Genomic DNA, 23,061 nt, shown 5'->3' with positions numbered 1-23,061 from the left:
CGTCACGGTCCCAGGGGTGACACTACCTGCCCAACCTGCGCCGCGGCACCCAGTCCCACCCCGTGAGTCAACCGGCCGTGCCGCACCGCCAACCCGGCCGGCCTCGCCGTCGCTCCCCGAACCCCGCTCGCTGACCCGGACCCCACTTGCTGACCCGGACCCCACTTGCTGCCCCCGGACCCCGCTCGCTGCCCGACGGGGAAGGAACTTTGCCCCCCTCCATCTCCGCCCCGCCGCCCGCGCGAGGCTTTGCCGTGGGAAGGAGGAAACCGAGCGACCGCGGCCCCGGCGAGCGCGGGCGGCAGCCGGAGCGACATGAGCAGCGCCGAGGAGGATTATAACTTCGTCTTCAAGGGTGAGTCCTGGGCGTGATCGGAACCCCCCTCCCCAAAAGGGATGGAGCGGGGGGCCGGGGGCTGCGGGGAGGGAATTGTGCTTTCCTCCCAGTGCTGCCCTGTGCCAGACTGGGATGGTGTTGGCCGTCGCTGGAGCTCTGATGTGTGCCGGGAGCTGCGAGGGGTTGGGGGAGCCTCGGCCGCGTCCCCGGCTGAGGGCAGCGAGGTCAGGGCCAGCGAACGGTGCTGGGGTCTGCAGAGGCACGGGGGGGTCCAGTGCCCACCCCAAGGCTGCAGGCATGGGACGCCGGGCGAATCGGTGGGGGCTGGGACGGCCGGGGCTGAGCGTTTGAGACACGAATGCCGCGCGAGCCCATTAACTCCGGAGAACGGCGGGCATCTAAAAGTCATTCTGCTGCGGTGACCTGGGTGGTGGCACACGCGGAGGACGCGGGGGTCAAACCTGGGTTGGAGAAGTGGGGGCACAGCCACTTGCCCCCCGGATTGAGTTCGCTGGCTCGGGGCCCCGGCGTCGTGTGTCTGCTGGGTGCTACCGGCTGGAGCTCGGTGCTGCCCTTGGGCAAGCGGCGATGGAGCCTGTGCCCACCGCAGCAGGGTGACCCCAGGGCTTGCCAGCATCCTCGCCCTGCTCCTGCACCCAGAGCCTGGTGGCCGTGACCTCCCCAAACATCGCCGGGGCCACGCCAGCAGACAGGGAGCACGGGTGGGCTCAGCCGAGGTGGCTCAGCCGCGCTCGAGGGGCTGAGTGCTCAGGACGCGGGGACAGGAGCCCCGTTTGCTGGGGGAGGGGCCATGCTGGGTGTCACACCTGGCCTCTGTGCCCAGGTCTGGGGTCACCAGGCAAGGAGGGACACCCGTGCACCTTGTGCGGGCAGCTGGGGCGGTCCGGGTGCCACGCTGCCGAGGCAACGAGCCGCTGGCTGAGCTGGCTCTGGTCAGAAATGGTGGTTTGAGTTATGGTGAAGTGTCCCGGAGCAGCCCTCAGCCCTCCTCGACGGCTCCGGTGGGCTTTCTCCCTTCCTTCCGCAGTCGTCCTGATCGGGGAGTCCGGGGTGGGCAAAACCAACCTGCTCTCCCGCTTCACCCGCAACGAGTTCAACCACGACAGCCGCACCACCATCGGCGTGGAGTTCTCCACCCGCACCATCCTGGTGGGAGACGCCGTGGTGAAGGCTCAGATCTGGGACACAGCCGGGCTGGAGCGCTACCGGGCCATCACCTCTGCGTAAGGACGGGATGCCCGAAATGGGGGGGGTCCCGCTGGTACCCGGGCGGTGATGCCTTCGTGGTTGAGCCTCAGGGGTGAGGATGCTGCAGGAGAGTGGGGTGACGGCGGGGTTCTCCCGTAGGTATTACCGGGGGGCCGTGGGTGCCCTGGTCGTCTTTGACATCACCAAACACCAGACGTACGACGTGGTGGACCGCTGGCTGAAGGAGCTGTACGACCACGCCGAGGCCAGCATCGTCGTCATGCTGGTGGGGAACAAGACCGACCTCACGCAGGCTCGGGAGGTGCCCATGGAGGAGGCGAAAATGTTCGCAGGTACGAGCTGGCACCCCGCAACGGGGCTGGGGGCTTGGGAACCTCCCTGGCAGCAGGGACCCGCACCGCTGCGGGCACCCGACCGGCTCCGAAGGGGCTGCGAAATGGAGCTCCGGGTGGTCTCGCCGGGGTCTGCATTGTCTCGGGGGTCTCCTCTCCTTGCAGACAACAACGGGCTGCTGTTTGTCGAGACCTCGGCGCTGGATTCCACCAACGTTGAGCAGGCGTTCGAGACCATCCTGAAGGGTACGCGCGCCGGCGGGGTCCCGGGGCATCGCGGGGTCCCTTACCGGGGACGCCGGGCTGGGCGGAGGATGCGCGCGCGTCTCTGCCCTGCTCCGCCTGAGCTCTTTGGGGCCGATTTTGGAGTCGTCTTTCTGGCTGGTTTGGTCTCCGGCCTTCGGTGCCGGGCGTTCCACCCTCGCACTGGTGGCTTTGTTCTCACGGGGCCCCCCTCGGGCATCCCCGAAGCCCTGGGGGTTCCTTCTCCCCCTGTAATCCCGGTCGCCCTCCCTGTTGTCCCAAACTCCTGACTCAATGTCTCCAGCACCCTGCCGAACCGGCCGCGGGGACCTGGGGGGACGGGGACGGATGCTCGGCCAGCGGCACCTCTCCAGGAATGGCATCAAGGTGTGCCGTGCCGTGCCGTGCCGTGCCGTGCCGTGCCGTGCCGTGCCGTGCCGTGCCGAGCCAGCCTGGCCCGGCGAGCTGCCAGCCCCGGCGCGGGGTGAGGCTCTAATCCCAGGTTGGGCAAGAGGAAATTGCCCAAGCGCAGGGTGTTCCCGGGGCGCCGCGGGGATGCGACACGGGGGAGCTGCTCCCTTGTCACCCCGCAGCTCATCCGCTCTGCTCCCATGGGACCCCACAGGTCGTCCCCTCTGCTCCCATGGGACGCTGCCGCTTGTCCCCTCTGCTCCCATGGCACCCCATAGCTTGTCCCCTCTGCTCCCTTGTCACCCCGCAGCTCGTCCCCTCTGCTCCCATGGCACCCTGCCCCTCGTCCCCTCTGTTCCCATGGGACCACACAGCTCGTCCCCTCTGCTCTGGTGTCACCCCACAGCTCGTCCCCTCTGCTCCCATGGCACCCCGCCGCTTGTCCCCTGTGCTCCCATGGGACCCCACAGCTCGTCCCCTCTGCTCTGGTGTCACCCCACAGCTCATCCCCTCTGCTCCCGCATCACCCCACAGCTTGTCCCCTGTGCTCCCATGGCACCCCACAGCTCGTCCCCTCTGCTCCCATGGGACCCCACAGCTTGTCCCCTCTGATCCCATGGCAACCTGCCCCTCGTCCCCTCTGCTCCCGTGTCACCCCGCCGCTCGTCCCCTCCGCGGCGTGACGGGGAAGGAGAGCCGCCGCCATGCCAAGCAGCGGGCCGGAGGGCGAGCAGTGGGGGCTGCAGGCTCGCCGCCGTCCCTGCTTCCCCGGGGGGCTGACACAGACCCCCCTTTCCCCCCGGCCCCCCTTGTTTTGCAGAGATCTTCCACAAAGTGCAGCAGCAGAAGCAGCGGAGCGGCCACAGCAGCACGGTGTCCCTCGCCAGCGAGAGCCCGGAGGGCCCGGCCGCGGCGCAGGCGGAGAAGCGCCCGTGCTGCGTGGCCCTCTGAGCTGGCCGGGGACCCCGGGGAGCCCCCGGGGACCCCCGCAGCCCGGGGACACGCCACTGGCGTAGAGCTGGGTCTGCCTCCACGCTGGCTGGCCGCCGGCACGGGCTGGTGTCACGTCCTGGTGCCGTGGGGACCAGCGACCCGGACAGTGGCCAAATTCTGCCGTGAACGGGGAGAAGCACCAGCGCCGGGAGCTCTGCTCCGTCTGCTTCGTTTTTGCCGGGCCCTAATTAGCATCACCAGCGTCACGCAGGGACCCCCAGCCCCTCCGGCCCTGGGGGGCAGAGGACTGAGAGACCCCCGAGGCGTCGCTGGGGAAGGAGCCGGGAGGTCCTGGCCAGGGTGGTGCCAGCGATGGGAGCTTCTCCGATGGCCCTGGGGTTGCTCCCGTGGGGCCACCCTGTGCCACGCGCTGGGGCTGGGGCTGTCCCCACACGTCTCCGTCCTCACCGGGGACTGCTCTGGGGTCATCCCAAGCCCCAAGGAGCGAAGCGGCAGCGCCCAGCCCTCAGCACATCTCCGTCCCCATCCCGGGACAAGCGCGACGGCAGGACCTGGCGAAGGTCCCTCCTGTGGGCACGCCGGGACGGGGCTCGGCGCAGAGCTTGGTGCCGAGGGGCCCGGGGGCAGCTTCGTGTCCGGCGCGGCGGTGACGCGATCATTAAAGGACTTGTGAAATGCAGGTTTGCTGAGCTGGAATTCCTGCGTGTTCGTGGTCCCATCCCCTGGTCCCCACCTCCGTGACACACTGGAGATCGTGGTCACCCAAGAAGCCCGGCCTGATTGCCCGATAAGGGGCAACGGGCACAAACTGAAGCAGAGGAAGCTCCAGCTGAAGATGAAGAAGAACTTCTTCCCTCTGAGGGTGACGGAGCCCTGGCCCAGGCTGCCCAGGGAGGCTGTGGAGTCTCCTTCTCTGGAGATATTCCAGCCCCGCGTGGCTGCGGTGCTGTGCCCCCTGCTCTGGGTGACCCTGCTTGGGCAGGGGGTTGGGCTGGGTGACCCACAGAGGTCCCTTCCAACTCCCACCATTCTGTGATTCTGTGATTCCACCTTCCCCCTGTGCCCCCTCCCCACACAGCCTTTCCCAGCCCGTGTCCCCACACCCTCGGTGGGTGATGGGGGACGCCTGGCAGTTCAGCAGTCCGAACCACGGCTTGGCCTCAGCCAGTTACCCGAAACCCCTCGGGAACGGGAGAATTGCTGCTGGATTCTCCGTATTCTCTTCGCGTCCCCTTCGCACCGCGCAAGAGCTGTCGGCCCAGCGCCCATTTCGTATCCACGGTTCTGCACGGAGAGCGTGGCCATGGCCGTCCCTGTTGGTGGCCCATGACTGTCCCCATCGGTGGCCTATGACCATCCCCTTCGGGGTCCCACGGCCACGACCATCCCTGTCGATGACCCACAACTGTCCCATCGGTGGTCCACGACCATCCGCATTGGTGACCCACGACCATTGCCATCAGTGGCCCACAGCCACAACCATCCCCATCAGTGGCCAATGACCATCCCCATCAGGGGCCCAGGACCATCCCCATCAGGGGCCCACGACTGTCCCCATCAGTGGCCCACGACCGTCCCCATCAGGGGCCCACAGCCATGACCATCCCCATTGGTGACCCACAACCGTCCTGTTGGTGACCCATGACCATCCCCATCAGTGGCCCAGGACCGTCCCCCATAGGTGGCCCATGACTGTCCCCATTGGGGGCTCACGACCATTCCTGTCGGTGACCCATGAGCATTTCCATCAGGGCCCCACAACCATCCTCATCGGGGACCCACGGCCATGACCATCCCCGTTGGTGGCCCATGACCGTCCCCATCAGCAACCCACAACCATCCCCATCCGTGAGCCATGACCAACCCCATCGGTGACCCACAACCATCCCATCAGTGACCCACAACCCTCCCCGTTAGTGGCCCACGACCGTCCCCATCAGTGACCCATGACCGTCCCCGTCGGTGGCCCCCAACCGTCCCCATCAGTGACCCATGACCATCCCTGTCGGTGGCCCCCAACCGTCCCCATCAGTGACCCATGACCATCCCTGTCGGTGGCCCCCGACCGTCCCCATCAGTGACCCATGACCATCCCTGTCGGTGGCCCCCAACCGTCCCCATCAGTGACCCATGACCGTCCCCGTTGGTGGCCCCTGACCATCCCCATCAGTGACCCATGATCATCCCTGTCGGTGGCCCCTGACTGTCCCCATCGGTGGCCTGTGTCCGCGCGGTGGTGGCCCTTCCCTGCCGCCCTGCAGTGCTCTCCATGCGCAGACCCCCGAGCCCCCGGGAGCCCGGGGGGCCGAGCAGGGAGCAGATCCCTTGCCCAGGGCAGCAGCCGATCCTGGCCACCCCCCCCCCCCCCCCCCCCTTACCTGGCCCAGGTGAGCACACCTGGGCGGTGACGGACAGCCCCGGCTGCCAATGGCTGTGGAGGAGGAAGAGCTGTGGCCGCCAATGGCCGCGCAGGGGACAGCCCCTGCCAGGACTGGGTAAGGTCCGGAAATCCCAGTTGGCCCAGTGGGAGCGGGGCTGTGGTGCTGGGCGAGATGCGGGGCAAGGACGAAGAGTACGACTACCTCTTCAAAGGTGGGTGTCCCGCCTGCGCTGCTCCGGCCATGCCTGCGACGAGCTGTGCCCGGTCTCAGCCCGCTGCGGGCGGTGCTGTCCCCGCACAGCACCCTCGGGACGGAGCTCGGAGCTGGGGCTTTGGCTCGTACTGGGGTACGACACCCAGCTCCCAGTGCGGGGGGCTCGCTGGGTGCCGGCGGTGCCGGGGCCTCGGGGTGACGGCGGAAACGCTGCCATCACCCGAGGGTTTGCACGGAGCTGCTCGGTGGCTGCTGGGTGCGGGTGGCTGGTGGTGGCCCCGGTGCTAATTAACGCAGCTCGTTACCGCTGCGGGAGGAGGGGTGCGGAGGCCTCAGCTGGGTGCAGGGGACGGGGGGGACATGACCGTGGCAGGGTGCTGGTCCCCGCAGGCAGCCCGAGGAGGCATGGGGGGGGGGGAAGCTGGTCTGCGGGGCACGGCGGGTGCTGTGCCGGCCCCTGAGCCCCTCTCTGGGTGCTCTCCCCTGCCTGGCTGGGGTGGGAGAAGCAGCTCTGGGTGCTGAGTCAGCAATCCCAAGGGGAAAAGCTGTGCTGCTCGCCCGGCCGCAGCCAAGGGAGAGGATCCAGGGCTGCGGGGTTGTCCTCCCCGAGTGGGTCGCGGTGAGACCTCTCCGGTGTGCGAGGGGGACGGGGCTGGGCCCTCGGAGGCACGACGTCGGTTGTTCTGGCTGTAGGAGCCCAGCATCCCCGCGGAGCATCCCCCCATCCGAGCGGGTTTCCCGGTCGTTGGCAGCTCTCCCCTCGCAGCGGCCGCCATGCCGCGGCGGGAGCCGGTGCTGGGGGAAGCCAGGGGACAGCTCGGCAGCGTCACAACCTCCCGAGCGATAAAAGCCGGGGAGCGAGATCAGCGGCGGCCGCCCGTGAGTCAGCCTCGCCGCACAGCCCTGCCCGGAAGGCCCCGAGTAATTCCAGCCACCGACACGACGGTAGCACCCGGCTCCTCGCACACCTCCCCTGGCCTCTGCCCAGGAAAATCCTCCTCTCCGGAGCTGTTCCGGGACCTGGCGAGGGGGAAATTCTGATGTGGCCGGAGCTGGGTCGTGGCTCGGAGCGAGGCGCCTGGGCAGGAGCTCCTCCGGCTCCTGTGTCCTTCGCTTCTCGCCCAGCAGCAGCTCCGAGATGGCCCCGGCGCGTTGTCCTCCCGCGGTGCCTGTCCCTTCCCTGCCACCTTCCAGGAGCCGGGGCTGAGAGCTGCTCGGCGCTGGGCGCTGCCTTCCCCTCCTCGGGCTCTGGAGTCCCTCAAAAAGAAGAGAACTCGGTTTTGAATGCGAGGTCTGCTCCTCCCTCCTGAAGCAGGCGCAGAGTCCGAGGGAGATGCAGTGTTTCGGGGCACGGAGCTGTGCCGGTGCTCTCTGGGGTGAGGTGGCTCTGCTGGGACCAGCTTCTCCCCCCAGGAACAGGGAGATGGTCACCGCTCCAAGCAGCGTTATCCCGATTTCCGCCGAGACAGAATCACACAGAATCCCAGCATGGTCGGGGTTGGAAGGGCCCTCTGGGGATCCCCCAGCCCAACCCCCTGCCCAAGCAGGGTCACCCAGAGCACGGGGCACAGCACCGCGGCCAGGGGGGTTGGAATATCTCCAGAGAAGGAGACTCCACAGCCTCCCTGGGCAGCCTGGGCCAGGGCTCCGTCACCCTCAGAGGGAAGAAGTTCTTCCTCGGGTTCAGCTGGAGCTTCCTCTGCTCCAGTTTGTGCCCGTTGCCCCTTGTCCTGTCGCTGGGCACCACTGGGAAGCAACGGGAGCATCAGCTGCCTGCTCCTGCCGCGAAGCAGGATGCAAGCTCCAGCTGTGCTCCCGGGCAGGCCCTCGGTGCTGCTGGAGGGGCTTGGGGGATGGTGAGGGGACTGGAGCATCTCCCCTACGAGGAGAGGTTGAGGGAACTGGGCTTGTTCAGCCTGAAGAAGAGAAGGCTGCAAGGGGACCTTATAAATGCCTACAAATATCTGCAGGGTGGGTGTCAGGAGGATGGGGCCAGGCTCTTTTCAGTGGTGCCCAGTGACAGGACAAGGGGCAATGGGCACAAACTGAGGCACAGGAAGTTCCATCTGAACATGAGGAAGAACTTCTTCCCTCTGAGGGTGACGGAGCACTGGCCCAGGCTGCCCAGGGAGGCTGTGGAGTCTCCTTCTCTGGAGATATTCAAGACCCGCCTGGACAAGGTCCTGTGCAGCTTGCTGTGGGTGACCCTGCTTGGGCAGGGGGGTTGGACTGGGTGACCCACAGAGGTCCCTTCCAACCCCTACTATTCTGTGATTCTGTGATTCTGTGAGATGAGAAACGGCCCTGGGCATGGCTGCTCCTCGGACCCTTCCTCAGGGCCCCTGTGCGGAGCCCCGGGCTGCTTCCATCCCCACCTCTGGGGTGGGATGTGGTGTGTCGGGCCGTGTTCCTCCCCCCCCCCGCCTGGTTTCCTAAGGCTTTCCCATACTAAAACCGTTTTTTGGCTGGCTGCAGGGGTGATGCAGCACGGCACGCTCGTGCCTCAGTTTCCCCTGGCTGTGCTTGGTGCTGTCTCCTGGCTCGTGCAGGCATCGGCTGCTCCTGTCCCCGGGGCCACAGAGGTGCTCGGGGCCGGAGGCACTGCCGGGGTAGGGGACGCGGCGGTTGAGCCAGGGGAAGTGGCAACTTCCCCTTGATTAAACCCCAAGCCCCGATCAAAGCGGCGAGGCTCAGTAAGCGTTAACGAACCCGGCTCTTCGCTGCCCTGCATTTCTCCACTGGGCTGCCCAGGGTAGCCCAGACGGTCGCGGTGCTCCCGGGCCTCCGAGCAGCACGCAGGGCTCTCGGAGCCGCACGGAGGAGCGACCCTTCCCTCCGCTGCCGGCTGCCCTGGCACGGCGATTGCCAGCCAGGCTCCGGTGCCTGCAGCGACGACCGGGAGCTGCTCCGCGTGCTGCCGGGCTTCGTGGAGCGATGCTGCTTGCCAGCTGCCCCGCAACGTTGGTTTTGGGAAGTGGTTTGAGGCTTTGCATCCCAGCCCGTGCAAAGGAGCCGAGTCCCTGTGAGCTGGAGCTGACGGGGAAGGGGTTCCCCGGGGCACGGAGCGACAGCCTTGGTGGCCTTGAAGGGTGTAGATGTGTCTTGCTGCGAAGGCTGCAGCGTGCTTTGCAGCCCCGGTGAGGAGCGCGGCGGGGTGGCATACCCTCGGCGCCGGTGCTCCCCAGCGCGGTCGCCGGCCGGCTGTGATCCCAGCCCTGCCGTTGTCTGCTCCTGGTGGGAAGCAGGGTGCTCCGAGCCAAGCGCCGCGGGCCGCGTTGGTGCGCACCTGGAGAATGAACGGAATGAGCAGCGGGGGAATTTAAAAAAAAAAAAAAAACTAAAAACCTGTTGAGTCATAAACTCAACAAACTTGATAGGGGAGTCGCGTGATAAAGCCTCCCCAGAGCCTGTTGCACCAGGTTCTACAGGAACCGGCCAGACCTGGGAAGGGCAGAAAATGCACTGAACTCACCCACGCCCAGGGGCTGCACCAGGAGCAGCGCAGGAGGAGGAGGAGGAGGATGCTTCCTCTCAGACCAGGTCTTTAAGTCCTCTCGTGTGCCCTCAGGGTTGGAGCTTGGGCTGGAAACAGGAGACTCGGTCCTGCCCGGCGTCGCTGGCCCGGCCGTCTCCGCACAGGTCCCGGCTCCGGTTTGCGAACGTGGGTGCACCCGGCGCCTTCCCGTCCCCGGCGCTGGGGAGGAAACCCCCGGAACGTTCTCGAGGGGTGTTTGCAGGCAGCCGCGGTGCCGCTGGGACGAGTGGAGGCCGCTGGTCCTGCTCCCCCCGCGCAGCTCCGCGGCTGCTCCCGGGACGAAGCCGAGGTGGACGGGGAGACCCCCCCCGTCCCTGCGCGGCCGCGCCGCGGGGCTCGCTGCGACGGCCGGGATGGGAACGCCTTGGCTGGGTGCCCGGGGGGGGCTGACACTGTCCTTGTGCCCCCCCTACCCCCCCAGTTGTGCTCATCGGGGACTCCGGGGTGGGGAAGAGCAACCTGCTCTCACGCTTCACCCGCAACGAGTTCAACCTGGAGAGCAAGAGCACCATCGGGGTGGAGTTTGCCACGAGGAGCATCCAGGTGGACAACAAGACCGTGAAGGCTCAGATCTGGGACACGGCCGGGCAGGAGCGGTACCGGGCCATCACCTCAGCGTGAGTCCCCTTGCTCCCCACCCACGTCCCTCGCCCCGGGGTCCTGCCGTGACCCCGTCCCCTCGCCGGCCCCCAGGTACTACCGGGGAGCGGTGGGAGCTCTGCTCGTCTACGACATCGCCAAGTACCTGACGTACGAGAACGCCGAGCGCTGGCTGAAGGAGCTGCAGGACCACGCTGATGCCAACATCGTCATCATGCTGGTGGGCAACAAGAGCGACCTGCGGCACCTGCGGGCCGTGCCCACCGACGAGGCCAGGAGCTTTGCAGGTATCTCCCCCCTCTGTCCCACCCCGGGGTGGCTGCAGCTCCCGGCACCCACCCGAGCTCACCCTGTCCTTGCAGAAAAGAACGGGCTGTCCTTCCTCGAGACGTCTGCTCTGGACTCCACCAACGTGGAGACGGCTTTCCACAACATCCTCTCGGGTAAGGGGCACCCAGGAAAGGGCAAGGCGAGGGGACGGAGATGGTTTCAGGCATCGTGTCCTCCCAGCACCCGGCTGCAGAGCCTGGCCGGATGTTCCGGGGTGGGATCCTGCTCCCCGGGATGGGGAGATGTGGGCGTTTGCACCCCCTGAGCTGTGTGTTTTGGGAGGGGACAGGTCCCCCACTGAAATATATAAAGATTTTTTTTTTTCTTTTTCCTTTCCTCCTCTCTCTGCCGGCAGAGATCTACCGCATCGTGTCCCAGAGGCAGATCACCGGCCAGCCGGAGTCAGAGTTCGGCCCCACCACGACCATCGAGCCCATCCGGGTGCTGCCCACGCAGCAGGAGGGCAGGCAGGCTCCCTGCTGCCAGAACATCTGAGCCCCCCCCGGGGTGCCCCCCACCCTGACACCCCCCCCACCGCCACCCAGCACATGGCAGCATCGTCTTCCTCACCCTCTGCCTCCGCTCGCTGCAGCCCCCCGCAACAGGGCGGGCTGGGGGCTGCTCTCCCGTGCACCATCACGCTGCCTGGCCGCTGCTCTCTCTGCGTTTGTGTAGGACCTACACAAATAGCAGGGCGGGGGGCCAGCGTCGGGGTCTCTCCCCGTGGGTTGGGACACGCCATCCCCTCGTGTCCCTGCTTCCTCCAGCCCTGCAGCCGCAGTCACCGGGTGACTCAGGGTGGCACCCAACAAGCCCCAACACTGCGACTCCCTTGTTTGGTGCCGCGTTCCTGCGGCACCCCTGGGCGCAGCCCTTCGGGGCGGGGTGGGGAGGGGGACGCAGGGTGCACCCTTCTCCTGCCCGGTGCAGCGAGCACCCACGCAGCCGCTTGCACCCAGCCCTGCTCCTCCTGTGCCTCGGGGCGCTGCTGGGGCGGCTGTGGGTCACCCGGAGGGGTGCGGGAGGTGACACCCTGCTCGTGCCTGGAAGAACCCCATTTTTCACGCTGTGAGCCCCAGCCGGGGGCTGGGGGAGCCCCGAGGAGGGGACGAGGGGGTCCCAGGGCTTTGGTGGGGCGCGGGTGAGGGCAGGGTGCTGAGGGTGGGCATCTCGCTGGGTGCCAGCACACGGAGCCCCTCGGCCCTGGGCTGCGGGGAGCCCCCGGCGTGACTCGAGCCTGCCCCACTCGAGTGTTTTCCCACTCGTGTCCCGGCTGCCCCGAGACGGAGCGTCGGCCCCACACGAGGGGGACAGCGGGACCCTCCCGGGGCAGACACGGCCCGCGGTGCTGGGAAGGGCTGGGCTGAGCCCAGTGCCCCTCTCAGAGGGTGATTGGCAGGTGTCAATCAAGAGGGGTGCAGGCGCTGCGGTGGCGTTGCTGGGAGACCCTGTCCCTTCCCATTAACCCCAGCGCTGGGAGCGCGTCCCCCATCACAGCGGTGGGTTTTTTGGGGGGTGTCCCAGTCTCTCCATGCTCACCCCCATCTCACTCGGCTGTGCCGGCAGGGTCTGCGCCGGGGCCTTGCCTTGGGGCACGATTCATCGACAAAACGGGAATTTGGGCAAAAATCCCCAAATAAAGCTGCTGCTGGGGGCTCGCTCTCTGCCAGGGTCCTTCCTTGAGGCCAGGAACTGCGCCAGCTCCGGCCCCACGCTGCTGCCCGCTTGGGCACGGAGCGGCATCCCCAAGGAGGAAGGGCGTGAGAGGCGAGGAAGAGGAGGGGCAGGGAGGAAGGTGGCACCGTAGCCTTCGTAAAGGGGTGTCTTGCTGGGAGACTGGAGGGGAGAGCTGGGAACTCAGGCTCAGAGGGGGCAGGTTGGATCCTGGTGCCGCGGCACCGGCGCTGTGCCGCGTGGATGCCGGCCCTGTTTGGGTTGAGGTTGCCCATTTTTCTCCAACCACCCCAGCCCTGGCAGCATCTTCACCTTGGCTTGAGCCATCCCGCCTGACCGCGGCTGGAGGCTGTCCCCGGGCGAGTGACGGTCGTCACCGCAGCCGGCCGGACTCTGCCCCGTGCCCACGCCGGCTGGGAGAGGCACGGCCACACGCGGACCAGCCGCAGAGCTGCCAAGCGTCACCGTCTCCCGCAGCACCATCTGCCCGCGCCGAAACGCGGTGCCAAGAGGTGATGTCAGCCCCGTCGCCGGGAGAGGTGGGCGCGGGGGGAAGGATGCTGCCCCCGGCTCCGCAGAGGGACAGGGCACGGACGCACGCCATGATCAGCTCGTTTAGGCTCAGGTTGATGCTTTCAGCTCGGTTTTGCTCCCGGTTTTCCAGCTTTTATAGAATTTCTGCTGGAATGAAGGAGCGGGAAGGGGGAGGCAAGGGTTTGCAGATGAGGCTCGCGGACGCGGGACCTTGCTGCCACCAGGACTGGGAGCCGGTGCCGGGCACCTGGTAGTCTTGCAAATGAAACTGCTTTGCTCTAATTAACCCCGAGAAGTGTTGCTAACGGCGTGAGACCCGGGAGGGGTGGCAGAAGGAGGTCAGAACCCCGCCATCCCCCACGCTCAGCCCGGCCGGTTCCCAACCCCCCCCTTCTGGACCCCCTCCTGAAGCGTGAACAGACAGAAACCAAGAGCGGACACCAAGTTTCTTAAGTAATAATACTTTAATAAAATTAAGTTCTTAATGTAATTTAGCACATTTAATACATTAACCCTTTCCCTTCTTTGTTTTCTACAAGTTGTGCAACATCATTATTTTAATTTTTTATTTTATTTTAATTTTTTTCCTTCTCCCCTTATACTATATGCCTCAAAACTCAGACAACGAGCCTAACTCTACTTCTATGTTCGGTTATATCTCTCTCTCAGGCCTTTATTTTTGCGTAACGCCGGAGAGATGAAAATACCTGGATGGAACATGTGATCGGTTTCCAATAGTAACAATCCCGACTACAGGTTTCCTATGACGTTAAAAGAAAAGAGGGGGGGGGGGGAGGGAAAAAAAGCATACACAACGGAAGAGGGAATGGACTTTGAATGGAAGGGCCACAGAGTCAGGACGGCCGGGCTCGAGCCGGGCTGGCTCAGCGCGAGGTTGGTGGTACCGTGGCGTAGGACCGCGTGGTCGCACCCGGAGCCGTCGGAAAGCGGATACACACAAACTTGTACAGCGTTTTTGAGCGAGGAGGAGAGAAAGCTAACGTGGCAGCGGTCAAGCAAAAGCCATGAAGGGCTGGCGGAGGGCTGAGCTCCCCTGGAAGCCGCGTGGGTATGGCCGGCATTTGGCTGCTGACGGTCCCCAGGGGTTTGGGGTTCGTTTTAGCTCACGGCTTAGGTGGGAAATCCCACCGGAGCTGCTTTGCCAGAGTCCCAACGGCAGCAAGCTGGAGCCCGGATCTCCCTGATACCGGGGCAGAGCTGGAGGAAATCCTCCGCAGCCCCAAAGGCTCCGGGCCGTGCAGCCGGACGCCCGGGGGCTGCTCTGGGCATCCCTGGAGATTTCCCCGGCTCGCCCGGGGCTGGGATCAGTCGGCTCGGCTGCACGGCAGCGAGAACGGGCTCTGCGGCGGCCACGGCTCCAACGGACCTGCTGCTCTGGGGTTCTTCGGCGCTCATGCCCGCTGCCTTTCATGTTTGCTTAACGCTGCTTTGAACCCCGGAGCAAATCCTCAATTGCAAAACAGGATCTGGCCCCTGGGTTCGTTGTTTTTTTTTTTCCCCTTTTTTTATGATAATCTTGAACAGAATTCATAAGGAAAAAGGAAAAAAAAAAAAAGTGCTGATGTTTTCACAGACGAGCAAAGCAGCCCGCGACCACGTCTCTCCGGCCCAGCTCCCGGGAGCCGAGGGAAGATCCGCAGCCACGAAACCGCTCCGTTTCTCTGCGAGTTGTTTCAAAAGCATCATCGCAAGACCAGAAAACACGTTCTGCCATCAGCTGCCCGGCAAACCGGTGCTGCCGTCGGAGGGGTGACTTCATTTTGTTAAGCCCTGCTCAGAGACCAGTGGAACCACTCCAGGTTTTACATTAGTGTCACTTTACCGGGGGTGACTTTCAATTTGCTCCATTAGCAGCTCGGAAGCGATGCTGGAGTGGATCCAGCGGTAACGCCGCAGCCTGCCAGGGCTGAAACCACTTCAGATTCCAGCAGAGTAACCCCATTGAAACGGGCGAGTTACGCGGGAGTAAAGACAGGAGCTGCCCGACCTCCACCGTCTCCAGCCGTCACGGCACGGCCAGAACTGAAGTCAGCCCAGCACAACCACAGCTGAATTTTCCACCAGGTCAGCTGACAGCAGAAGGTGACTTTGAGTTTCTACAGTATGTGAAAAGCCACAATAAAATACAGAGATTTCTCCCTAACGTGCTAGAAAGGTTTTTTTTGGAAGAACCAGCCCATCCTGGCTCTGCTCCCGCCGGTGCTGACACCAGGGAATCTGTGCCGCGGGCTTGGCGCAGGCAGGATGGGACCCCACTATCAGTATACAAGTTACGATAAAGTGCATCCACTCTCCAGTCCAGGGCATCACTGTACAATGTCAACCACCGACTCTTCTTCAAGTATCAAAACCAAAAAATGAGGTAAAACAAAAAATGAAAGAGCAAACAGGCCGCCTCGCCGCCCCTGCCGGGGAAGGCCCAGGCGCTTGATTCCACCGAGCACGAACCCCTCCGAAAGCGCGGGAGACATCGTGCCCCGCTTTCCGAAACCTCCCCGGCGCGGAGGTTCCCGCGGAGTGAGCTCTGATTCACAGTGCTATGCGCAGAAACCGACTGAGAACTGTCTTCGCTTCCTGTCCTAACCTATTGCATGGCTTTGCTGAACGAATGCTGGTAAGCGGCTGCCTCGTCCCAGCCCCGAAGCAGGCGCGCGCCGTCCCCGGGCGAAGGGAGCGAGCGGCGGCCGCTGCGTTTCTCCAAGGCTTTGGGATCCTCGTGGATGCTCCTGAACTGCAGGACATCCCTGGGTTCTCTGCGGCCGAGCCACGAGACACAGGGTGGGAGCAAAAGCTAAACCCAGAGGTAACTACCTTTCAAGAGTGTTTTCTTCGCAACGCTCCGCTTCTCTCGTAATAACGGACTCGACGTCACGTCATTTATTTTCGAGTTCTATCGTGTAAACGGTGATTTTGGTGCAGCAAAAAGCAGTTGCCAACACTCCGGAGAGAAGTGCTGGCCTGGCTCTGAAACGTGAGGACTGGGGTTCAACCGGCAGCGTGGGTGCCAGGGCTGCGCTCCCCGGCCCCGAACTGCCCGCAGGGGATCTGCCGTCGGCAGAAAGCTCCCCTCCGCGCGAACGGACCCGCCGTCCAGCCCCGGCACCGCAACGCCGCTCCGCCAGCTCCGGCTCCCGGGCACCGCAGAGCCCGACGCGCGGCGCCGGCCGAGTCCGGCCTCCTCCCTCGCCTCCGGAGCCAAAAACCAGGTGCTCGCTACGGATGTCACCCACCCGAGCGCGGGACGGCGCGGGGACGGCTGTCGGGAAGCGAAGCTGCGGGCGCAGGGACGCCTTCGCCAACATCTCCGGCGCGCGAACGCGACGACGCGAGGCTTTCCGGCACGGAAACACCCGAGAAGCCAAACCCGGCAGCCTGAAAGACGCCGACTGCTAAACCCAAGGCGCACACGGTGCGATGCTTCCTCACCGGGTCGAGATATAACCAGAAAAAGAAAAAAAAAAGAAGAAAAAAAGGGAAAAAATAATAAAAAAAAAAGGGAACAAACCAACCCTAATGTCCTACGTCTCCTGCCCGGCTCCGAGGGCAGAAAGCCTAACTCGCAGCCGGAGGAGCCCCGCGCCTTCGCGCCGGCACCGCGCTGCCGCCGAACTCCGTCCGTCACGTCACAGAGGGGGCTCCATCCAGCTGTCCGTGCCTTCGCCTCGCCGCCCAGGAACGGTGCCCCCCGCCCATCACGGGGACCCCCCCCCCACCCGCGGTGCTGGGAGGAGTTCGGAAAGCAAGAACAGCGCCCGAAAAGTAACCGCAACTTTTACCGTTTCTTTTTTTTTGCTGAAATTTCACGCTCCGAGCCCGCGGCTGGAGGTCGGAATAAGGCAAAAATAATGGCCTAAAACTTTCTGCTTTTGTTCAGTGACTAGCCAAATCTTTATATTTTTAATAAAAAAGCAACATAAAAACCCAAACGTATCTTTTTAAAAAAATACATATTATTAGATCCCTTTTTTTTTTTCTCCCCCTCTATAAAAATAACTTCAGGACTTTGCTTGACAGAAGGTACCGGTCGGGGGTCTGCTGTTTTGTTAGGCTTTCGTTCGTTTTTTTTTTTTTAGTTTGCTTCAGAAAAATAGTACCAAAAAAAGATGGAATTTCTGGGGAAGTTAAAAATGATAGCGGATCTTGTTTACAAGTTTATTTTACATTCTGCTCTGTCTGGGATCACTTGGATCAACTATAGATTAAACAATATGGATAGCATCTACTATTTGAACTAGTTAATTTTATTTTAATCTTTACTCTAGGATTATATGAAATAAATTTGAATGTTTATTATTATTAACTTTCTTTTAATACCCATCAACTTAAGCTTTTCTTTTTTTTTCCCTTCTCCTTTTTGGTTAAAAACAAACAAACAAATAAAAAAACCCCCAAATCTTCTTTTAAAATGCTTCTTTGAAAGGCAACGGAGCAGAAGCGTCCCCCCTCCTCCCGCTGCTTTGGGAAGGGGAGCGGGCCGAGGGCCAGGGGCGCGGGACCCCCCCACGCTCCCAGCCCACCGGGAGGTCAAGGTCGCTCAGCCCCTCCGCAGAGCAGCTCCTCGGGCCAAGATCCTGCAAAACCCTCCGGGACGTGAAGCTCAGCGCTCGCCCCAGTGCTTTCCTGGATTAAAGCACGTGCTTCGCAGGCTCCGAGCCTCACCGAGCCTCAGCGGCTGCCGAGCGGGCACTCCGCTCGCTCCGGGCTGTCCCGACACCAGTTGTTTTGCCGGAGCCGTGCCCGTGCCGGCTCGCGGGGAGCAGCAAGGGTAACGTTTTCTTTTCTAGGATGGGTCGGAGCTGGCCAAGGGTTCTCCACGAGCTGTCTCAGCCCTCGGCTGCTCCAAGCCCAGAGCAGCTGCGGCAGGGCACCGGTCCTGCACCAGCCCTTAGGTCCAAAAGGACGACGGTGAAGGTTTCCAAGATCAGAACGCTGGGACAAAACGCTCCCGGCCTTGCAGCGTGCTCAGCTGCAGGAAGAAACGGAGCCAAAGCCTAAAGGGAGGCGACGGGACGGCAACCACCGGGCTTGGCCGCAGAGCAGCCCTGCGAGCGCGCTCCCGTCCCGGGGAGGTCCACGCTGGCACTGGCTGTCGGTCCCTCCCGTCAAGGCTGCGGGAAGGACCATAAATCCTCTCGCCTCCGACAAGAAGCAGTGTTATACAGCGTGCTCTGAAAGCCGAATCCACGGCAGAACTCGCCGTCGGCTCCCCGGGACGGCACGGGGCTCGTCGCAGTGCTGGGAGGGAAACGAGCAGGGGGAGAGCTGAAGCGCTTTGATTTCTGAGAGCATCCAGCCCCTGCCCGAAGAAACCACGGCGAGAGCCAAACTCCATCAGCCAGCACCTGCCCGGGGCGGCGGGGCGGCCGCGGAGCCCGGGGAGCGATGCTGCCGAAGACCCCCGAGCCCCAGCCCGGAGGGGTTCTGCGGCCGGGGCCGGATCCCGCACAGACGTCTCGGCGTGCTCAGACCTCGACCCCTTGCGAAGGGATTCGCCAGGCAGAGCAACCACAGGACGGGGGCTTCGGGACGACCGCACGGGCCTTGATTCATAGTGGTTTTTCACTTCTACTTCTCTGGTTTTTAATTACCTTTTTTCTCTTTTTTTTTTTTTTTAAATACATCCGACTGTGTTAATTTCTTATTTCTGGAAAGGGCTATCTGCACCATAACTATCACCTTTTACATACACACACGCACACACAAAAAAGGAAACATATATTAAAAACACTTTTTAAGCAATACTCTGGATACAAATGTATTTTTTAACCTACATATATTCTAAACCTTCTAAACTTTTAAGGATCACTTTATCATAAAATAAAATATCCTTTTTTCTTATAATAAATTACCTAATAAAAAGTATTTTTATTAGCCCAGTTCCTTGCTACATTTACATGTAATAAATGCATTTATTAAAATAGAATATTAAATTATAAAGAAATGTTCTAATTTTAAAATCTTAAGTCTTTTTTTCCCTCCTCTCTCTCTCTTTAAAAAACACCAGTAAATGCATCAAAATAAACCCTTCAAACAGCAAATAAACAGGTTGGAGCGTTTTGACTTCAGAGGTTCACAATATTAACAGTCTGAGCCTTTGTATGTATGGAGATTATTTTTTTTTTTTAAGAAAGAAAGAAAAGAGAAAAAAATTATAGATATCCCTCCAGCTGAAAAATACTTTTGCAAATGGGAGCTAGGACAAGATATTTTTATAGTATCTCCTCATTAAATATAAATCCAATTTTGGTTCTTTTTTTTTTCTTTTGTTATGTATTATAATACATACTATTCTCTATATAATTTCTGTCGATGAGGATGACATCACAGCGTGATATTACTTTATCCCTCGTTTCCCTTTGTTACGTTTTGTCACCCTCTCCCCCGCATCGTCCCTTCTCCAGGAGTCCCCGTCCCCGCCGCGGCAGCTCGCGAACCCCGGCCACAGACACGGCAGGTTTTGGGGGACACGGCAGAGCAGCGCGGGCAGCACCCCGAACCCCGCTGCCGAGCACCCCACTGCCCTCGTCCACCCCCCGGGTCGCATCTCCCCGCTGTGCCAGGACCGGGGAGCCCTCGCTCCCACGGCCCCGACGCCGTCTTGGCTCAAGGTCACGTCCCCGAGGAAAGGTTGCAGGATGAGCCCCGAGTTCAGCAAAGCGCCGGAGCCCTCGCTCCTTGGCGTCAGCGAGCGCCGAAGCCGGCTGCGGTTTGGCAAAGCGCACAGTAAACCCCAACGCCGCACCGAAGCAGGGCGGCCGGCACCAAGTCAGTCCCATCGCTACGGCCACCCCATCCCGCCCGGGTCTGATCCTGCCTCACCTGGAAGCCTCCTGCTACCAGCTCAGCACCTCCCAACGCAGCTACGCTCCGAGCCCCCCGGGTTTTTGGGGACCTGCCCTCCGTCCCACCGCTCGTCCCCTCGAAAGCACCCCGACGCAGCTCAGCCCTTGGCAGGATGAGTGCCCAGGGGCCGCTGCCGCCAGCGTTCACCCGGGCATGGCAAGTCACGGTCGGGTCCTCGCCGGGTCCCCAGCACGGCTCCACCATCCCCACCGGCAGACGGACACACGCGGCAGCGACGCGCTCCCCTGCCCGGCCAGCGGCCCTTCGCGCCGGGCCCGCGGCGAGCTCCCGTCCCGCACGCGCGGACGCGCAGCGCTTTGCTCTACCCGATTCCGCCGAGCCGCTCGCGAGCCGTAAAGTTCAGCCGCGGGGTGATCCGCAGGTCTCGAGGACCGGGCTCCCCGCGACGGAGGGCGAGCCGGGCGGCTCGGCGAGACCCGGCGTCGTGTGGCTCCCGCCGGCGCGAGCAGGGTGCCCTGTATCGATCTGGCACCCTAAACGGGTTATCCCAGCGTCCGGGGAGGGGGCTTTAAACCAGTTCTAGCCAGGTTAAGCCTAACTGGTTTACACCGCTGCTCCCAGTGCAGGGTGGGTCAGGAAGGCATCGCCGCGGGGAGGGCAGCGGACCCGGGCGCAGGGAACCCCGCTCGGAGCTCGTGGCGGAGAAGGGCAGGGTGCAGGGAGGAGGGGTCTGTCTTTAGTTAACGTTATTGCTGGTGAATTAGACCAACAAGCCATTTTTAGTCACCTATCAAGGAAGATACAAGTCAGAGCAAATAGTTAAGGTCATGGGCATTTTTCTTGTTTTTTGTTTTTATTTAATTTTTTTTTTTTAAGATTTTTATATATATACATATATTTAAAAAGAGAGGGGAAAAAAAAAAAAAAAAAAGAAGAAAAGTTACGCAAATTTGTTGTTTTAAGCCCCGCAACCGGGCTCCCCTAGGATGGGACCGCTCGTCTCCGGGTGCCCCCGCCGGGACGGGGAGCAGCCAGGGCCACAGCAATCCCGCGCTGCCCGAGCCCCCCGCGCGGCCCCTTCTCGGGCCAGAGGTAGCTCTCGGTGCGTTTACAGCGCCTGTTTTGCTTTCTTCCAAAGTTGCTACATCAAAATCTGGAGTTGGTGGGGGTATGGGGGAAAGCAGGGGAAAAGGAGAAATCAAAATAAAACAGGGGCCGAAATACTTCTATTCATTTTAAACTAGAACTGCTACATCAAGCTTTCTTTTAATATATATGTATATGTATATATATATGTATATATATATATAAAGGTTATTGGAACTGAAGGTTTTATTAAAGGCCAACTTGGAGACTTGAGCAGGAACCTCGTCTGCGGAGAGAGGCGGAGGTGCCACTGCCTGGACAGACGGACAGCCCCTCTCCGGTTCCGATCAGCAAGCATGGACGTTTGTTTGGGTCATGAGTTCTTTTTATTTTTTTTTAATTTTTCTTTTTTTTTTTTCCCTTTTTTTTTTCTTAAAAGAAAGTTTTTTGTAGGGTTTTTTTTTTTTTCTCTAACATTTTTCAGCATGCAGGAGGCTTTTACATCGTTTTCGCTTGTTGAGGGAAGGGAGGAGATAAAAGGAGCGGACGAGAGCCCCCCTTACCTTCCCCCCTCCCCACGCCCTCGGGTCAGTGCTAGAACAGGTCCCCCCCCACCCCAGGTCCCCGACACGGGTGTCGCCTTCCCCCCTCCCCGCTCCCACCCACCTCTTCACAACCTGGCATCAAATAAAGACATTGATCAAAAACTTGCTCACATTACCACAACAGACTCCACTCAGCCAAGAACGACTAGTCACTCAACTAACATATCATCGGCCCCGGGGACTCGGCCAGGGAAGCGTTTGCCGTCGCAGTCTCCAGCTAAATCCCCTCCATCACCAACGCGAACATTTCCCAACGCCCCTTCGAAGGGTGGCTGCACCCCCCCCACCCGTCCCCCCCGCCCAGCTCTTGTCCCAACCCCTCTCTCGACATCAGCGGGAGAATTTTGCACCATGAATGGTTAAAATACAACCCTGGGGGGATGGGACATGATGGAGGAGGTGGTGGGCGAGGGGACGAGAGAGGTCACCGCCCGGGGAACAGAACTGTTCCCCCTCTCCCTTCCCGTTCCGTTACTGGGACCAAACCGAAGCCAGATTTTGAACGAGAACTGGGCCAGTTTCAGAAAGGACGTGGCCAGCGCCGGCCGGGGCTCCGAAGCCTTCGCCAAGGCCACGCTTCCACAGGAGGATGGCTTTCACATCTGCACCCCGCAACGGCACCGGGGGCTCCGGGAGCTCGGCCGGAGCAGGGCCCACCAGCACCCTCAGCCCCGCCGCCGCTCCCACACCGGCGGGTCCAAACCGCGGCGCCTTCCCCCGGGAAGCGCTCACATCCCGACCCGGTCCCGGCAGAACCAAGCGGAGATTTCTTAAAGCTTTGGGGAGGAGGCGAGTACAGATTCGAACCGACAGTGTCCCTTTAGCACAGCATTTTTCTTCTTTTTTTTAAAACTTTTTCCAAAACGTCAGCATCCACTAGAGCCTAGGAACGTCGTCCACCCCTCCATCTACCTCTTGCCCCTACGTACTATTTTACCGGCGATGCGGAGCGGTGGAGGCACAGCATCTCACGCCCCTCCACCCGAGAGCTGAAGATCGAAAGCGGATCTTTTATCGCCGCAGAGCGCCGGAGCAGCCTGCCCCGAGAGCGGCAAGCTCAGCCTCAGCTCTGGTGAGCGAGGACGGCTCGAGCGGACCATCCCGGGGCGGCGGCGGCAACCGGGAGCAAGCGGCAGCAAACTGAGCAGAAGAGGGGATGTTCCCAGGAACATTATTACGATGAAAATAAAGTCTCCTGTAACTGAAGGGAAAAACAGAAATCTCAGGCGATTTTTTATTTTGGGTTTTTGTTGGTTTGTTTTGCTGTAGAACTGTCTCTGCCAAGTTGTGACACTTGTTGGGTTCAGTTCTAAATCAAGGTCCAGGATCTGTGAGCAGAAGTCGAGGGGTAGGAAACGGGGAAGCGGTGGTGGTGGGAAAAAAATTATATATATATAATTTTACATACACATATATATATATAGGTGCTTGATGAGTTCAGTGCCTATATATATATACACATATCTTTCTAGCTAGGTGTACTGGTACGTGCTAGGTTAATCCAACACACATCTTTACCATCACAGCATTTTGGCATCCAGAGACCGGCTGAACAAACCTGACGGTGTCAAGACGCTGGCTTGCATCTCGTGTGCATTGGCACAGAAGCCAGATTCGAAGCCCATCCTCTCCCACTTCCCAATGGTTTAAAAAGTATCTGATTTAACAAAACCAGGAGTCTTGAAATGATTAAAGGATGTTCGACAAGGCAATCTTTTTTTTTGTTTTGTTTCGTTCTGAAAAAAATAGAATATATAAAAGTGGCCAACCT

At 61.4% G+C, this 23,061-nt stretch overlaps 2 protein-coding genes across 2 annotated transcripts; both read left to right on the top strand.

The window, feature by feature from the left end:
* The first annotated feature begins 17 nt into the window (after nt 1–17).
* Nucleotides 18–4,187, top strand: RAB25 (RAB25, member RAS oncogene family). The gene is made up of 5 exons (XM_075445415.1): nt 18–355; nt 1,386–1,581; nt 1,706–1,899; nt 2,065–2,145; nt 3,374–4,187. The coding sequence occupies exons 1-5, from the start codon at nt 316–318 to the stop codon at nt 3,502–3,504; spliced, it is 642 nt and encodes a 213-aa protein (XP_075301530.1). The 5' UTR covers nt 18–315; the 3' UTR covers nt 3,505–4,187.
* Nucleotides 4,188–6,059: 1,872 nt separating this feature from the next.
* LOC104338425 (ras-related protein Rab-11A) lies at nt 6,060–11,061 on the top strand. Its single transcript, XM_075445064.1, has 5 exons — nt 6,060–6,099; nt 10,058–10,253; nt 10,330–10,523; nt 10,599–10,679; nt 10,922–11,061. Exons 1-5 carry the CDS (start codon nt 6,060–6,062, stop codon nt 11,059–11,061), a joined length of 651 nt encoding a protein of 216 aa, XP_075301179.1.
* Nucleotides 11,062–23,061: the final 12,000 nt, after the last annotated feature.

The sequence above is a fragment of the Opisthocomus hoazin genome, chromosome 30 (genome assembly GCF_030867145.1).
Source record: "Opisthocomus hoazin isolate bOpiHoa1 chromosome 30, bOpiHoa1.hap1, whole genome shotgun sequence".
In the NCBI taxonomy this organism is placed as follows: domain Eukaryota; kingdom Metazoa; phylum Chordata; class Aves; order Opisthocomiformes; family Opisthocomidae; genus Opisthocomus; species Opisthocomus hoazin.
The sequence above is the reverse complement of the archived record's forward strand: the minus strand, read 5'-3'. Positions and strand labels throughout refer to the sequence as shown.

Excerpts from the sequence above, each read along its gene's own strand:
- LOC104338425 (XM_075445064.1), top strand. The coding sequence starts at position 6,060 with ATGCGGGGCAAGGACGAAGAGTACGACTACCTCTTCAAAG. Across the intron at positions 10,254-10,329 it reads TACCGGGCCATCACCTCAGC|GTACTACCGGGGAGCGGTGG; the intron begins GTGAGTCCCCTT and ends GCCGGCCCCCAG. Across the intron at positions 10,680-10,921 it reads TTTCCACAACATCCTCTCGG|AGATCTACCGCATCGTGTCC; the intron begins GTAAGGGGCACC and ends CTCTGCCGGCAG.
- RAB25 (XM_075445415.1), top strand. The coding sequence starts at position 316 with ATGAGCAGCGCCGAGGAGGATTATAACTTCGTCTTCAAGG. Across the intron at positions 1,900-2,064 it reads GGAGGCGAAAATGTTCGCAG|ACAACAACGGGCTGCTGTTT; the intron begins GTACGAGCTGGC and ends CTCTCCTTGCAG. Across the intron at positions 2,146-3,373 it reads GTTCGAGACCATCCTGAAGG|AGATCTTCCACAAAGTGCAG; the intron begins GTACGCGCGCCG and ends CTTGTTTTGCAG.